General features: G+C 41.3%; 1 protein-coding gene across 1 annotated transcript in view; it reads left to right on the forward strand.

Moving 5' to 3' along the window:
- Positions 1-10,524, forward strand: part of BVES (blood vessel epicardial substance) — a 46,160-nt gene extending 35,636 nt beyond the window's left edge. The window contains exon 8 of the mRNA XM_061131523.1: positions 6,833-10,524. Coding sequence (XP_060987506.1) covers positions 6,833-6,957 — 125 coding nt within the window. The 3' untranslated portion in view covers positions 6,958-10,524. The remainder of the gene's footprint in view (positions 1-6,832) is intronic.
- The last annotated feature ends 6,865 nt before the right edge of the window (positions 10,525-17,389 follow it).

Here is a 17,389-nt window from a genome sequence, read left to right on the forward strand (position 1 = left end):
AGAGTGGGAACAGAATAAATTCTTTCACAGAATGGTGGTAAAGAATCTGCCTGCCAATGCAGGAGACAAGAGAGATGTGGGTTCAATCCCTGGGGCGGGAAGATCCCCTGGAGCGGGAAGATCCCCTGGAGTAGGGCATAGCAACCCTCTCCAGCATTCATGACTGAGCACGCATCAATGAAAAAAAAAATGTTCCCTGTCGTATCAGTAAACAAAAGATATTGCAGTCTTCAAGTTATCTCACTACAGCCACCCTGATGGTGAGCCCTGAGGGGACTCAAGATTCAAACAGGAGGCCTGCCGTGTAGCAGTCAACCACTGGAGCCACCCTGATCACACACCCTGAGGAGACTCAGGATGAAAAAGCAGAGGACGCTGGCCCCAGACAGCTGAGGTGCCCATCAAAGTGCAAGCTCTCGCATCTTCTCGTACATAGAAAAGTGCTAAATTACTTGAGATGTCTGGTTTTCTTTAATTAACAGTAATCTTTTGATATTCTGACTACCTGGTCTTTGTTGCAAAAAATCCTATATATCCAAGCCCCTCCCTTCCCTCTTGGGACCAGTCTCTCAGAGATATCTGAGAGAGTATGTGCTGGGCTTAAGTCCTCAGTTTCCTCTGCCAGATAAAACAGTTCTCAACTTTTAGTTGTGCATTTCTTTTCAATTGACAATAGAGAAGCTAAACATTCTCCTAGAGTTTCTCTAGGTCATTTCTACTTGTATTGTTTCCTCTCTTCATTCTCTCTCAACAGAAAAAGGCAGTGATTGGTGAGGTAGCTAAAGGGGCAGATAACATTTTTGGCCCCAACGTGGATAACTACTTCAGGTTACTGTAGAACCTGTAGTCCCATGCGTTTGGTTTGATAGTTCTATATGTTTAGTTCTCTAGTTTGATAGATGGGCTTAAAATCTACAGACCAATTCTCCCCACTTCCCCAGCCAAAATGCACTGGGCATGTTCGTGTTACATATATAGTACGTCTTCGTACGTCTGGATGCTCTGCATAATTGATTTGGCATAATGCTCTTAACCATGCCATTTTGCTTGTTCTGAGGGTTTATCTGATTGCAGATACTCAGCCTAAGTTAATATTTCATGAGATTCAATCATAACTTGAGGCTACAAATATGATGGAAGTCATGGCTATTGTTTTTCTTAAAAAAATAATAGACAATTTTGCTGCACTGTTACATTGAGCAACACAAAATGCTATTTGAGCACAAGTCTCATTTCTTTTATTTGCTATGCCTATGAGTGATGATGAATTTTAACAAGTTTTCTAATGATTTAGGCCATTGCTCTCCTAAGGCCATATTATTAAGTCATTTTACTGACTTAAATTTACAAAGGGATTATGATATCCTAGGCACAGATATAAGAATTTAACAAGTTTGAGTCATGTAATCCTCTTAACAACCATATGAAATAGATGCCACTATGTTTTACGGATAGAGAAATTGGGGCAGAGAGAAGTGAAGTACCCTGCCCAAGGTCACACAGATAGATTACATTGCCATTTGAATAATTCAAATGCAAGTTCCAGGTTATGTTTGGTATATCTTCTGTAACCTGTGTGAAAAAGGATAAAAAGAATATGTCTGAGAGATTCTCCCATGCTGTGTTCAGAGGCACAATTGTGTTCCTAGACTATTTTAATAGAAGCTAATTTTCTACCAGTTACATCAGTAGTTGTCTCCCCATAAACTCAGTATTTTAACTAACTGCAAATGTTTGAAAGGGAACAATTTCCATTTATATATGACAAACACACTAGCTCTGCCCAAGTCCAGCTCCACACTGTATAATTATGATCTTTTATGTTGAAAGATGTAGCTGTGGATCATGGCATCTTCCAAGATGGCCATGACTATATAGTTAATAATAAATGACAGTTACTGTATATAACTTTTTGCTTCCCCTTGTCCCCCTGAAAAAAAACTCAGCCATAAAAAAGAATGAAATGTTGCTATTTGCAACAACATGAGTAGACTTGAAAGGTATTATGCTAAAGTGAAGTAAATCACACAGAGAAAGACAAATACTGTATGATATCACTTCTGTATGGAATCTAAAAAAATACAGTGGACTAGTAAATATAACAAAAAAGAAACAGACTTATAGAAAACAAACTAGTGGTTACTAGTGGGGCGAGGGAAGGGGGAGGGACAATATAGAGATAGGGAACTAAGAGGTACAAACTACTATGTATAAATAAATTAAAAAGATATATTGTATAACACAGGAATATAGCTAATATTTTATAATAACTATAAGTGGAATATAACCTTTAAAATTGTAAATCACTATATTGTACACTTGTAACTTATAGTATTGTACATCAACTATACTTCAATAAAATTAACAAAAAAATGTTAATGTTTATGTAATGGTGTTATATGAATCTCTAACTGGAAAACAGTGATAAATGTTATATATGCCAAAGAGACTTAAGTGAAAATAATTTATATGTAAATGAATCCTTCTTTGATGATATTGATGTTCTAACAATGGCAACTGATTCTGAAGCTGATGGAAGGAACACATAGGGTCTCCAAAAGTCACTTTCCCAAGTATCTTTATCCTGATCTCAAAATTCGATCTAAAATAAGCAATGTACACTTTTTATCCAAGTGAATAAAGTTGAAATAAATAAATAAATATATATATATATCTTGAAAAAAAAAATGACAGCAACATTTTCTATGTGCCCAGCACTGTGCCAAGCACATTCCATGATTATTTTGTTTAATCCCCTGAACCACCCCATGAGGCAGGTCCTGTGAAAGTCTCCTTTCCACAAAGATGGAAACAGGCCTAGAGAGGTTTAGCAACGGAGGACAGGTCACACAGCTAGGAAGCAGCATGGCAGGGATCTGAACCTTGGAAGTGTTTCCTGAGCCTCTGGTCTTGGCCACTGTGCTCTGCACCCCCACCCGTGTGTGTGGAGTACACAGCTGCCTCTGGCTAGGGATTAAGAGCTGATCCTGATAAATTTCTTATTGACTTTTTGTGTCTTCATAAGAGCCCACTACCCGTTCTTTGCTGTAGAGCAAGTATTTGAAAAGTCAGACTTCTCCCATTGTTCCTCCTTCATCAACCTTACACTTAGCCTGAGTTCAGCATTTGCTGATATATTGATGGCTGACTGACCTTGCACTGCTGGAGGGCAGAGCAAGAATATGGCACAAGCCTGGGTGGGGCCGAGGGAGACCCTCATAAAGTGGAGCCTGACACAGAACGCGGGAACTATACAGGAGGGAGTTTGTGTGTGCTATAATAGTAGGCACCTTGAGAAGCCTAGGCACTCATTTATAATAACTTCTACTCTTACTTTTAGACAGTGTTTTTCCCTCCATCAAGCATGGTGTCCATTATAGTAGTTGCTCAATTAGCATTTGGTGAATGCATGAATGAATGAAGGACAGACAGAATGAATGGGTTGTTTATTTGGTTTCTTTGATATAAGGGCCTTTGCTGCTTTTCTGGGTTATATTTGCTTCATCCAGCTCTTCCTTCCTGCATGCCTGGATTCTCCTCCTTGCCACCTCCTTCTCTCTCTCCCTCTCCCCTGTAAGTCCAGGGAGTGACTGGACAGTTTGTGGCAAGAGATATTCTTTTGGGTGATGTTCCAGATGGTGGAGGTGCTATAGTTTCAGAGTAGAACCATTCCTTAGGGAAAGTAGGAGTTAAATCCACCTTCAAGGGACTAAAATTACCATCTATGATATTAATGTAGGAACGTGCATTCTGAGTCCTAAGCAGACTTTGGGGCAAATCACTGGGAACTGCATGTGTTTGAGAAGCTCATACCATCCACGCACCTGCAGTGACATCCTTTCTACATCTGTTCTCAAGAACTGACAATGGCTTCTTGACTTTGCTGCCTTGCAGAACATTGGTCTATAAGACATCTGGTCCATGCTAAGGTCCTTGATGTTTACAGGACCATGTAGTGCTGTCTAAAATGACCAAGAGGCATTTGGTCCATGCCAAAAGGTCCTTGATACTTGGTCATATTTGGTCCTTTCAGGAATATCCATGGAGACATTTGGTCCATGTCAAAAGGTCCCTGATATTTGGTCTTGCCAAAAATGATTTGGCATGCACAGAAATCAGAGAAGAAGTAAAAGGGATCCAAATTGGAAAAGAAGAACTAAAGCTGTGACTCTCTGCTGATAACATGATACTATACATAGAAAATCCTAAAGATGCTACCAGAAAACAATACTAGAGCTCATCAATGAATTCGGTAAAGTTGTAGGATACAAAATTAATATACAGAAATCTGTTGCATTTTTATACACTAAAAAATAAAGATCAGAATGAGAAATTAAGAAAACAATCTCATTTATCATCACATCAAAAAGAATGAAATACCTAGGAATAAACTTACCCAAGAAGATGAAAGACCTGTACTCTGAAAACTATTAAGACATTAATGAAAGAAATTGAAGATGACATAAACGGATAGAAAGATATACTGTGTTCTTGGATTAGAAGAATCAATATTGTTAAAATGACTATACTACCCAAGGCAATCTACGGATTCAATGCAATTCCCATCAAAATACCAATGGCATTTTTCACAGAACTAGGACAAAGAATTTTATGAACACACAAAAGAACCCAAGAAGGCAAAGCAAACTTAAAAATGGAGCTGAAGGAATCAGTCTCTCTGACTTCACACTATATTACAAAGCTACAGTAATTAAAACAGTGTTGTACTGCTGCACACATACACACAAAAACAGAAATAAACATCAATAGAAGAGGGTAGGAAACCCAGAAATAAACCCATTAATCTATGACAAAGGAGGCAAAACTATACAATGGAAAAGAGACCGTTTCTTCAATAAGTGGTGCTGGGAAAACTAGACAGCTACATGTAAAAGAATGAAATTAGAACATTCTCTAACATCTAAAATAAACTCAAAATGGATTAAAGACCTAAATTTAAGAATGACTACTATAAAACTTCCAGAGGAAAACATCGCAGGACACACTTTGACACAAATCACAGCAATATATTTTTGAATCCATCTGCTCCAGAGAACAAAATAAACAACAGAGACCTAATTAAACTTAAAAGCTTTTGCACAGCAAAGGAAGCTATAAACAAAATGAAAAGACAAACTAGAGAATAGGAGAAAATATTTGCAAATGGTGCAACCAACAAGGGATTAATCTCTAAAACATATAAACAGCTCATGTAGCTCACTATTAAACGAATAACTTTAAAAATGGGCAGAAGATTTCAACAGACACTTCTCCAAAGAAGACATGCAGACGGCCAAAAGCCACTTGAAAAGACGCTCAATATCACTAATTATCAGACAAATGAAATCAGAACTATGAAGTATCATCTCACACCAGTCAGAATGGCCATGATCAAAAAGTCTACAAATAATAAATGCCGAAAAGGGTGTGGAGAACAGGGAACCCTAACACACTGTTGGTGGGGATGTAAATTGGTGCAGTCACTATGGAAATCAGTATATAGTTTCCTTAAACTGAAAACAGAGCTGCTATATGATGCTGCAATTTCACTTTTGGGTATATATCCAAAGAATACCATAATTGAAAAAGATACATACACCCCAGTATTCACTGCATCACTATTCACAATAGCCAAGATGAGGAAGCAATGAAATGTCCATCAACAGAGGAATGGATAAAGAACATGTGGCACATATATACAAAAGAATGTTACTCAGCCATAAAAAAGAATGAATGAATGCCATTTGCTGGGCTTCCCAGGTGGCACTAGTGGTAAAGAGCCCATCTGCCAATGCAGGAAATGTAAGAGATGCGGGTTTAATCCCTGGGTCTGGAAGATCCCCTGGAAGAGGGCATGGCAACCCATCCCAGTGTTCTCACCTGGAGAATCCCCTGGACAGAGAAGCCTGGTGGGCTATAGCCCATAGGGTTGCAAAGAGTTAGACAAGACTGATGCGACTTAGCACACACACACACAGCAACATGGAGGGACCTAGAGATTTTCATACTAAGTGAAGTAAACCAAATATCATATCATAGCATGTGTGAAGTCTTAAAAAAAGATATAAATGAACTTACTTTCAAAGCAGAAACGACTCACAGACTTTGAAAACAAACATGATTACCAAAGGGGAAAGGTGGGGGGGAGGAGGGATAAATGTACTTTGGGATTAACATATACACACTTGAGTTCAGTGGCTTCAGTCATGTCCGGCTCTTTGTAACCCTTTGGACTGTAGCCCACCAGCCTCCTCTGTTTGTGGGATGTTTCAGGTAAGAATACTGGAGTGGGCTGCCACTTCCTGTTCCAGGGGATCTTCCCAACTCAGGGATCAAACCTGCCTCTCCTGCATTTCAGGCAGATTTTTACTTGCTAAGCCATCAAAGAAACCTCTGCATGTACACACTACTACATATAAAATAATCAACAAGGACTACTGTATAGCACAGGGAACTTTACTCAATATTTTGTAATAACCTATATGGGAAAAGAATTTGAAATAGGATAGATGTATGTATAACTGAATCACTTCGTTGTACACCTGAAATATAGCATTGTAAATCAACTATACTCCAATGTAAAATAAAAATTCAATTTAATGTTGATGTATGGCAGAAACCAACACAACACTGTGGAGCAATTATTCCCCAATTAAAAATAAATAAAATTTAAAAAATTAAAAAAAGATATAGTGTTAGGGACACTGCATTCCTGGTGCCAGCTATAGCTTCCCAGAGTTTTATTTTCCAGTTGGAGCTTTTCACTGATACATCATGCCAGCATCGGGGCAGGCTGTACATTAAGTGGTTTTCCTTTCCGTGTCTTTGACAGATGTGCCATCCCCACACCAGCGAGCCTCAGCCAGGATGAAACCAATAGAAGAAGGGGTGGAAGATGACGACGAAGTCTTTGAACCTGCATCTTCAAATACATTTAAAGTTCGTCAGTGGCCTTGATCCCAAGAGAGGATTCAAGTTACCAAGAGGGAAACGGTCTTGGAGAGATCCTGAAAAATACCAGCACTTTTTCACGGCTTTTAGATTTTTTTCTGCTTTCATACACCCAGCTTGGTAGAGTCTGAGGGTAGGAAAGTGGGGGAGATTCAAAAATGGGAAGGTTACCTTCTCTTTTTACTGGTCAGCTTTTAGTTTCACTGAGCCTTCTGACTAAAACGTGTGCTATTTTTGAGAGAGATATTTTCACAGTGTTTTCTAGATATATTATCACTTAAATTTAAAAAAAATCTTAGTGCTTTGTCATTTCAAATGCCTTCACTTATCTTCCAAGTTGTTGTTCGCTTTCATCAGACAGTTTATCCTCTGCTGTGGCAATGGGGTTGTCCATTTGATTGAGGTGGAGGGAATGTTTAAAAAAAAAAAAAAAAGGCAGGGAATCTCAGGCTTGGCTCAATGAATTTTCTGGCTGGAAAATTTTAAAGAAAGATGTGATGTGACTCATGTATATTTTTTCTCTCAGGCCAGATACATCATTCTACTGGAATATCTCACCTTTGTGGACACTATGGATAGGTTGATAATGGACAAAGCTTGTCAGACTTGACTCACATTACCCTGATATTACACTGTTTGGAAGTTGGGATGCACCCTGGAAGGCGACAGTGGAAGCACTTCTGAGCTCAGGGTTACCCTTTGGCTAAACCCGCCCAGCTGTGACGTGGAGCCATCTCGCCCCATGCTCTGCTGCAGGAAGCACATGACTGGGGGACAGGAGGACTGCAGAGTCAAGTGGTCAAAGAAGCGTCCCAGAGTGACGAGGCTGACAGAGCCACCGCACTCTCTGGCTACTGCTCTGACGTTCAGATGGTTCCTCCAGGGGCACAGATGGCTCCTTACTGTGTGTGTCAGATACAAGATGCCAGGGCTGCAAATGGAGACACAGCTGTGAGGCAGACGGTCCGCCACAAGCTCTCCTGTGATCACCCAACCTAGAGAGTGCTCCGAGGACCTTGATTCTAGATCTCTCTTTTCCACCAGTTGTGATTCCAGACACGGTGGTAACTTGGGAAATTTGCTTAAATCATCAAGCGGGTCGGTGTGACTGTGGCCCTTCACCAGGCCACCCACATTTGAGGGAAGCCCCCCTGAACGGCTGTGCTCCATCATGCCCCACTAACTTCATCTTGTGTACTCCAACTCTGAGTTAGACCCATTATGTTAAATAACAAGAAAAGTCGCATATGAAATTATTTTCAGGTGAGCTGAGCCAAAAGCATCTTTTGCCAAGAGGTGATTTCTATGAGAGAAGATATAAAACTCAACTACCCCAGGGTCACTTCATTTTCCTAAACTTATTTTTTAAAGCCAGCTATTTTAGTAATTTCACTTGAGTCAAATTTACATGCTTGATCACTCACTGAGAAAAATTCCACAGACTGGGTATCCAGCTCCTAACACGTTCATCAAATGAATAGCTTGTTAACCTCACCATAGAAAGGCTAATTTCACTTTCTGCTGTAGTGGTCTCTTCTGTTTGCTACATTAAGATTTTATTTTGGGGAAGTGAAACAAAGGTGAGTGAATGACTTTACCTTGACTTTAAGACTTAAGATATAGCAGGTTGAACTTTCTCTCAGTGCCTGAATCAAGTGTATGAAGTAACGGTGTTAATGCCACTTTAACTATTGAAGTGACGCTATGTAGGCCGTTGAGTTTATACATGCCTAGGACTAATTTATAAAATCATTCAACAGAGTAATTAGATATTACACCCTTGTCTAAGTAGAAAACAATTTTAGATTCTACAAAAGCCATGTTTGTAACATTCTGTGAGTCCACAGAACCTTGAGACTTTCTTACCCTGACCCATTTTCAGACGTGTCTCACTTAGTCACCCTTAGACAGCAGAGGGGAGCATCTCTAACGATCAACCTGGATGTGTTTAGAGGTGAGTCTCTGTCGTGCTGGAAAAGCACACTGTTTAAAAGCACGCTGCTAAAATTAGGTAATGTGAAGTCATCTACTTTTTAAATGTGTTTGTGTGTGTCACTGCCATCGATAATGAAGGTTATAATCTCAAGATTAGGAATCTTCAAAGAGCCACTTATCTTGAATAGGAAACATAAAACTATCTGTAAATACATCCCTCTAAGGATGACAGTGAAGGAGCCAAAGCCATTGAGTAGTCCTCCCATTAGACTTGATAGCAAAGAAGCAGATAAGAAAACATAAAAGATCTCCTATAGATGATTTTTATAGATTTGTGGACGCAAGTGTATCCTTGTATAACATGTAGATTAAAAAAAAAACACATTTGTTGCCAAAGCGACCAATAAAATGCTTCCTGTGTTTTTTGGCCTTCACTTAGCTGTGTGACCAAGGTCCAGAAAATGGCCTATAAAAATTACTCTATTTATCACCCCAAATCCACTGTTGAAATGTAACATCAAGTTCCTTGTATGAAGCTGGAGTCAACATTTATACCAGAATGTATGGCATTTATAATATTCTGCAAGCTCTCATAAATGTATTTATAAAATAATAGCACAAACCCTATGATGTTTATAGATTTAAATTAGTAATAATGGGTGCTATATAATTATTTTTCAGTTACCTCCTTGGCTCCCTGGGATCTTTTCTGTTTCTCCCTGTGGTTCATTTCACTTTAATCATTTTGTACCTTTGTGCTTTGCTGCCAACAGTGTGCTGTGCCCACTGGGAGACACCACCTTCTGCGCATCTGGTTCTCCTTCCACACGCCTGAAGCTTTTCCGATTTTGTAACTTGGAGCTGCCGATTCTTGCTCCCCAGGTCCTATCGTGTGGCCTCAAAGGCAGAGTCACTTAAATGCTGGAAAAAGTATTTAGTAGAGAAAGTTACGTAACTACACTCCTAGCTCTGTCCATGGTGCGCCCAGCTGACGACCTTGTCCTCTGGTGAGGATATAATGCTAGTGTGTGTGGCATCCAGCCGAGCCCTTGGGCCTGCTGGTTGGTCCAGACCCTGGGGTGCAGCTCCAAGGATTCAGTTACTATTTTTAAAATCCATTTTCCTGGTCATTTGTAAAGCTGCTCTGCAGAAACCGTGGATTCTGCCACGTTTCCCCTCCCTTCCCTCTTTCCTAACCTGGTTTCACAACCTTTTTCTAATTATGCCCAACTAGAGTGATTAGAAATTCCCACCCACTCAATTCCAGTTCCCTGGGATGTGACGGGATAGGACTGTGCCGGGAGCTCAAGGTCGTTTCACACTCACGACACATCTCACTGACACTCTGATCATTACAGGACCCCCATGACATATTGTAGGGCAAGTTTAAGAAACTCACTTTAAGCACTATTTACAGATTTTACCAATATACTTACAACCTAGTTTTAAAGTACCTGAGAATTTTGTGAATACTTTGTACAGGCATAGTGTTTATAGGAATTGCATTCTTTCTGCTTTGAGGTGCCATTTACATGGATATCATTTTACTTTATAGTAAATTTACATTTTGTCTGAATAGAGCTTTGTAGTTTAAAATACATATTTTGTCATTTGATCAAATAAACTTCTTACTTGGAATATGTACACTTTTTAAAATTTCATTTCTCTTATATGTGGCTGGTTTCTCTAATGCCATGCCCAAAGGTCCAAGAAAGAACTTCAGAGGTCATGGGAATTGCTCTGGTTTAGGCAATCTGAGCAGACACGCAGGAGGCATGCTCCTGGGTTAGCTCCCCTTAGTTTTGAGGGCCTGCTCTCTTGCTGCCTTTGGTCATGAAAAGGGTGGCCCACGAGGCAGTGGACAGTCCTGCCTGGATGCAGTGACTGAGAAGCCTCCAGAGTTTCAATGTGAGGATACATTTACTTCAAATTTTTAATCCACTGTATTTGAAACTTCACTTCTAGTTTTCGAAAGGTTCAGCAATACAAGGAATCACATGAAGGGGACGGAACATGTCCCCTGGGTCTGCTCTGTGGTGGGCAGTCTTTCTGTTTATTAAAAAACTCATATTTGCTTCCATCACCTGTGCTTGATGTTAAAAAGGGACTGGAAAGCCCATCTCTTGGCCGTTTGTAGCAGGTCCTTGACACCTAATTTACTTGCCCTGATCAGCGCCAAGACGAGACCCAGCTGGACCAGGCATCTTACACCACTAGTTAAAGAATTAATTCTCTTACCTGGTAAGCCATGTCATTCAGGCCTAATGTCTGGTTCTAAGCCCTGACTTTCAAGCTGCCCCATCTTTGGGGCAGCTTCCCCTCACCTAGCCTGTGCTGTGAGACTTAAGAGTTTCCCATTATGCCCACGAGGGGTTTTCTGTGGATGGGTGTGGGTACAACCCAGCATGAGCTAAAATCGACAGGACTTGGTTCCAGATTTGTGGGAGCAGAGATGGTGGTGAGAGGGGAGAGTGTCAAAGAGCTCCAGCTGGAGTTGCTGCTGGTTACTCCCTGGTGAGGACCAGGTCTGAGTGAGACACTGTTTTCTTCATGCTGAGTTTGAGGGGCCTCTGGGACAGCAGAGAGGTGTCAAAATCTGGAACTTGGAGGAGGGATTGGGGCTGAGGATAGAGATTTCTGAGCTGAAGATGGCACCATGAGCTTGATAGCTTCCCAATATGTAAAAAATTTTCTGTTAAAGGGTGTGTCTGTGATGAATAAATATGAATGAATACACTACACCAATATTTCCTTAATGTGGATGGACCTAGAGATTATCATACTAACTGAAGTCAGAATGAGAAAGACAAATATACGATATTTATATGTACAGTCTAAAATATACAGATGAAATATACAGACTCACAGACATAGACAACAAACTGACAGTTACCAAGTGGGAAAAGGGATGGGGATGGTATAAATCAGGAGTCTGGGATTTGCAGATACAAATTACTATACATAAGATAGATTTTTAAAAAAACAACAACAAAAAAACAAGGTCCTACTGTAAAAAAAATTTTTCCTTGCTATTTACTAAGGGCAGATATATCCCCACTGACCTTCAGGTTCTCCCAGCCTCCTTTGTCATCCTGTCACAAGATGATTCCCATCTTCCCAGCTTACAGCTAAGCTTTCTACTTTTCTGCCCCATTTGCCTGGTCCAGCTGCTCAAAACAGGCAGGACCCCGCATTGCAGGACCAACCCCGGGCCTGCTCCTGGGGAAGAAGCACCGTGGCTCAGGATTTCACCCTCTGCCTTCTTGCACGACAGACCAGCAGAAGCAAATGTGGCTCGAATGAAGCTAAACTACGTCACAGCTGAGTAAATGAAGCCTCACAATCAAAACCCGACTGGTAGAGGAAGGGAGCCTTCAGGGAAAAGTGATTAGCGCCATTTACCTCTTGATATTTCTCTGCGAATGGTGGAAACTTCAGAGCTGCTCTCGTTCCTTGGTGGTTACATATAATTAGGTCATTTGTGTAGAGACGGACGGAGGTGAATCCTGGAGTCCCCTTGAAAAAGTTGGGACAGGGGCCAAGTTTCAGGCCCCGGCCTCCCACGGGAGCCACGCTGCACAGGAAACAGAACAACCGTCAGCTGCTCTGAATCCATTTCTCTTTAAAGGGTTTCTGTTATCTTGGAGGCCTCCCTAATGTTTTTCAGTCTGCTTCCCACTATTTCTGTTGTTCTCATCTAAACTCTTTAACTCTTGTCTTTATTAGTATGGATACATTTTCCTATAAGAATAATTACAATATAATGTAGTAATAGCTGTCTATTAAGTGCATATTCTTTACCAGAGACTGTTAAAGGCATTTACAACACACAATTTAGTATTCCCACAAAAATCCTGGAAGGTGATTAACACAACAGAACTGAAGTTCAAATAGGCTGATTTTGCCAGGACAAACCAGCCAGTAGAAGGGCCGTGTTCCATCCCAGATCTCTCAGCCTGCGGACCCGCTCACCCTGCTGCTTTTTCCAGGCTTCTTAGACAGGAAGCCTGCAGCCATTGCTACCATCTTATTCTCAGCTTCTCACCTGAGGTTATCAAAGGAGTTTCCATGCTGAAATTAAAGACTATAATACTTCATATTTTTTTGTAAAAAAAAAAATGTATTTTTTAGGGAGAGCCTTTTTTTTTTATAAAAATGAAAAGCCAAGATTTGATACTGACCTTTAACATAATCCATCAGCTAATGTGAAAATATAGGGTCCTAGATACATGATGTCCCAAACTGGTTTCTAATCTCTGCTGTCCACCTCCACCTCTCTTAGCTCAAAGCACCAACCTGAAAAAGGAGGCCGAGTCTTTGTCCTTGGACACTTCGAGGTCAGACAGATGCAGCTCTGAACGTGGGCTCTGACCATGTGATCCTCACCAAGTCCTTACACTTTTCAAAGCTGCTGTGTCCTTACCTGAATTCTAGGACCTTTCCAAAGGCATAGTTGGCACGAAGTACAAGTTTGTTCCCATCCCCTTTTCCCTTTGGTTGCTGCATTGAATCCTTAATGATTCTGGAGTCTTGGCAACCACAGTCCTTGTAAAGAGCCAGAGAGTTGGTACCAGCAGGACCTGAAGGACAGGCCGGGGGGCGGGGAGGGGGACAGGCACCAAGGCCCCTGCTGCTCACAGCAGAAATAAATGTCTGCAGGCCTGGGGCCCAGTTCCCAGGCTGCGGTCTCTCTCGACCTCTTTGGCTGAGGCAGAGACAGAAGCCCATCTTGACTTCCACACGTGGCCCCAGAAAGCTGGAGGCGGGGAAAGGAGGCTGTAGGTGCCTCTCATGGGAGGTTGCTGTGAGTAGAAAATGCCAGCATTAGGTTAAATGAGGCTCTCCAGGAGGTGAAGAGATGACCGTCTTCAGCTGTGGTTGTTTTGAATACCTTGTGTTGAGCTCCCCACGGGGGCCACGTGAGAGCCGGGAGCAGGTGTGCTGGATACGCGTGGATGGAGAGACGTTCCTCTAGATCCCAGAGAGTGAGGGTGGAAGGGGAGTTCTCAAACACTAAGGAGATGTGCATTCCTAATGCAGTTTGATTATTCAAGAATGCTAGGACCCTGGGCAGCTCACATCTCCGAGGGGAGCCCCAGTTTTATCTGTAAAAGGAGGTGCAACCAGATGAGGGATATGCCAGTTCTGGTACTTTAATTCCCGGCGTGTGGGCTTCTTAAGGGCTGCCGTGATGTCTTCTTGCTCCACGTGTGACTCATGGTCCAAGCGACTCATGACTCTTTGTTTTGTTTTTGCTTGAGGATTTGATTTGGGGGGTTAGGTAAAGTCTCACCTGTTGTCTTTCTATCCAGAGTTCCCCCATCCTTGGACCGTCCTTCACAAATGCTGTGTCGTCTGTGACGTTGGAATAGTATTACCACAATAATGACTTGGATCACCACGCTGTCTGTGTTTCAGGTGTATCATTTAAAGTTTTCTCAAAAGTTGTCTTCAAAACTGTCAGCTTGCTGACAAATCCCTTCCAGACCTTTCCAGAATGGTGTGGATTGTGGTTTTCCTTTGGAGGGGACAGAACTGTAGAATTTTAGAGTAGGTAGGTAAATTTCACCAGGATCACCTGGAGGCCCCTATTAAAATCCAGCTCGGGCGCGGGCGCAGGCGCAGCGTTCTGCCTGCCCAAAAGTCTTGCAAGTTCCGGCCTCTTATTGGTGCCTTTTGATGCTGCCCCAGGTTCTGCCCCCAGACCTCAAAGCCCTTGATGACCAGTATGTGAAGGAAGCCTGGAGAAGGAAATGGCAACCGACTCCAGTATTCTTGTCTGGAGAATGCCAGGGGCAGAGAAGCCTGGCAGGCTACAGTCCATGGGGTCACAGAGTTGGACACAACCAAGTAACTAAAACACACACACACACACACAATGGGGCTTCCCCGGTGGCTTAGTGGTTTAAAAAAATCTGCCTGCAATGCAGGAGCCTCAGGAGGCTCTGGTTGAATCCCTGGGTCTGGAAGTTCCCTTGGAGGAGGGGATGGCAACTCACTCTAGTATTCTTGCCTGGAAAATCCCACGGACAGAGGAGTCTGGTGGTCTACAGTCCATGGGGTCACAAAAAGTTGGACATGACTGAAGCAACTTAGCACACACACGTGAAGGACACATTTGGGAAACATAGGACCATTGGTTATAAGGAGGCCAAGCAATTCTTGCAGGAGTGCTGTAACAACAAGCTAATGAAAGCAGACAAAATGCAACTATAAAAGCATGTTTGGAATCTCCCTCTCAGAAGAAAAACTTAATGCCATTTGTGGTGAACAGATTGGCAAATTGCAGGAGCTGATGCAAGAAGCCACTAAACCCAATGGGCAATTTAGTACTAGTGAGTCTAGGAAACCAAAATTTTAGTCTATACAATAAAGTTTAACAAAGGGAGGGGGTAACAACTCACCAGACCCCATCTCAGAATTTGATTCTGTATAGCTAGGGTAGAGGCCAAATACTGCAGTTCTAAGTTCCCAGATAATGTTGATGCTGCTATTAAGGGGACCATTCTTTGAAGTCCCCTTAACTAGTCCAACCCCCTTATTAGCAGGTGAGAAGGGTGTGGCTGAGAAAATTGAACCCAAGAAAAACTAGAACCTAAGTATCCTTGTCCATAGTCCGATGGCTTTCAGTTAAAAAAGCAGCTTTTTTTTTTTTTTTTTTTGCTCTAGATCAATAGTTACCAAACTTTTAATGAGTCAATTAAGGAGTCAGTTAAAATCTGGCTCCAGTAACTCAATACATCCAGAAGAGTTAGTCTTAACCTTGGCTGCACATTGGAGTCAGAGATTCTGAAGTAATTTATGTGAGCATCAGGATTCTTAAAAGCTCCCCAAGTAACTCAAAAGAGGTAATAAATTTGAGAAGTTTTGGTCTGGAGGAAGGTCAGAAAGCTTCACTAGTTCAGACATCCCAGGTAATTTGGTTGTAGCTGCAGGCTGGTCTGTACTTCGCAGGCAAAGGTTTTCCTGATCTTCCTTCCTGCTTTAGGAAACAAAAAAACACTGAAGTGTTAATGTGAGGTTTGAAGAGTGAATACCAGAAGCATAGATGGGTCTATTTTCCTATGTATAAAACAATATTTATTTTTGGAACATTTAGTCTCTTTTTATTAAGACATAATTAACCTAGAACAGTATATTAATTTCAAGTGTACAACCTAATGGTTTGATATTTGTATATATTGTGAAATGATCATCAAAATATGTCTGATTAACATCCATCACCATACATAGTTACAAATTATTTTTCTTGTGATGAGAACTTTTAAGATTTATTCCCTTGCTGCTGCTGCTGCTGAGTCGCTTCAGTCGTGTCCGACTCTGTGCGACCCCATAGACAGAAGCCCACCAGGCTCCTCCGTCCCTGGGATTCTCCAGGCAAGAACACTGGAGTGGTTGCCATTTCCTTCTCCAATGCATGAAATCAAAGTGAAGTCTCTCAGTCGTGTCCGACTCTTAGCGACCGCATGGACTGCAGCCCACCAGGCTCCTCCGTCCATGGGATTCCAGGTAAGAGTACTGGAGTGGGGTGCCATGGCCTTCTCCGATTTACTCCCTTAGCAACTTTCAAATATGTAAAACACTGTTTTACTAGAGACACCATGTTGTTTGTTACATCCCCAGGGCTCATTTGTAGCTGGAAGTTTGTACCTTTGGACCACTGTTGGTGTGTGATTTTGATCCTTCCAACTCCCTTACTTTCTTTGGCTCCCTGTGGCTTCCTATGTATCAGAGTTAGAAAGAAGCTTTCTACCTGGTTTTGGTGTTTGGGAGAAAAAAAATTAATTAGAAGCAGAATCCTGAAGTGTCTTTTCTAGCTCCAAGTCTGTTTGTGTGACCTGGGCAGTTAATGTCATCTCCCTAAGTACAATTGTACATTTCTTTGTAATACAGAAATAGTTATATCTGCCATCTTTACCTTAGAAAGGTTTTGTGAGAACCAGATTTCAAAGCTCATGTAAACTATAAAACACTATAAAAGTGAAAGCTATTATTAAATTAACCAGTGACACACAAATGGAAGTTTAAAGTGAAAGAAATATCTCTTCACTAAACTATGCCTGGGAATTCTGTTGGAACTTGTATCTAATTTGTCCTTGCTCTTAGCCTCCAATATTCAAACCCCAAATCAAGAAGACCTGGGTATGATAATGTGAGCACTTCAACAAAATATGGTTTCTTCTCAGATATTGGGAGCATAGACAGACTTAGTAAGATGTCTAAAAAAAAAAAAAAAAAAAACCACCCACCAAAGAGTTAGGTAATAAAATACCAAACAAAAAATTTAAAAGTCTTTTATTTCTTACAGCTTCAAAGGTAGATGAGACTTTCTGGGGGTAATAATGCAACATGAGTATTTAATTCTCTAGTGTTTACGGTTTTGAAGTTTCTTATTACAAGAAAACTTAGATAAAATACTTTGAAACAAGTTAGTATTATCAGTATCCCTTCAGCATCATGAACTCCACAATGACAGTCTCTCTCTTGTTCATAAGAGCCTATA

This window comes from Dama dama, chromosome 28 (assembly GCF_033118175.1).
Source record: "Dama dama isolate Ldn47 chromosome 28, ASM3311817v1, whole genome shotgun sequence".
In the NCBI taxonomy this organism is placed as follows: Eukaryota; Metazoa; Chordata; class Mammalia; order Artiodactyla; family Cervidae; genus Dama; species Dama dama.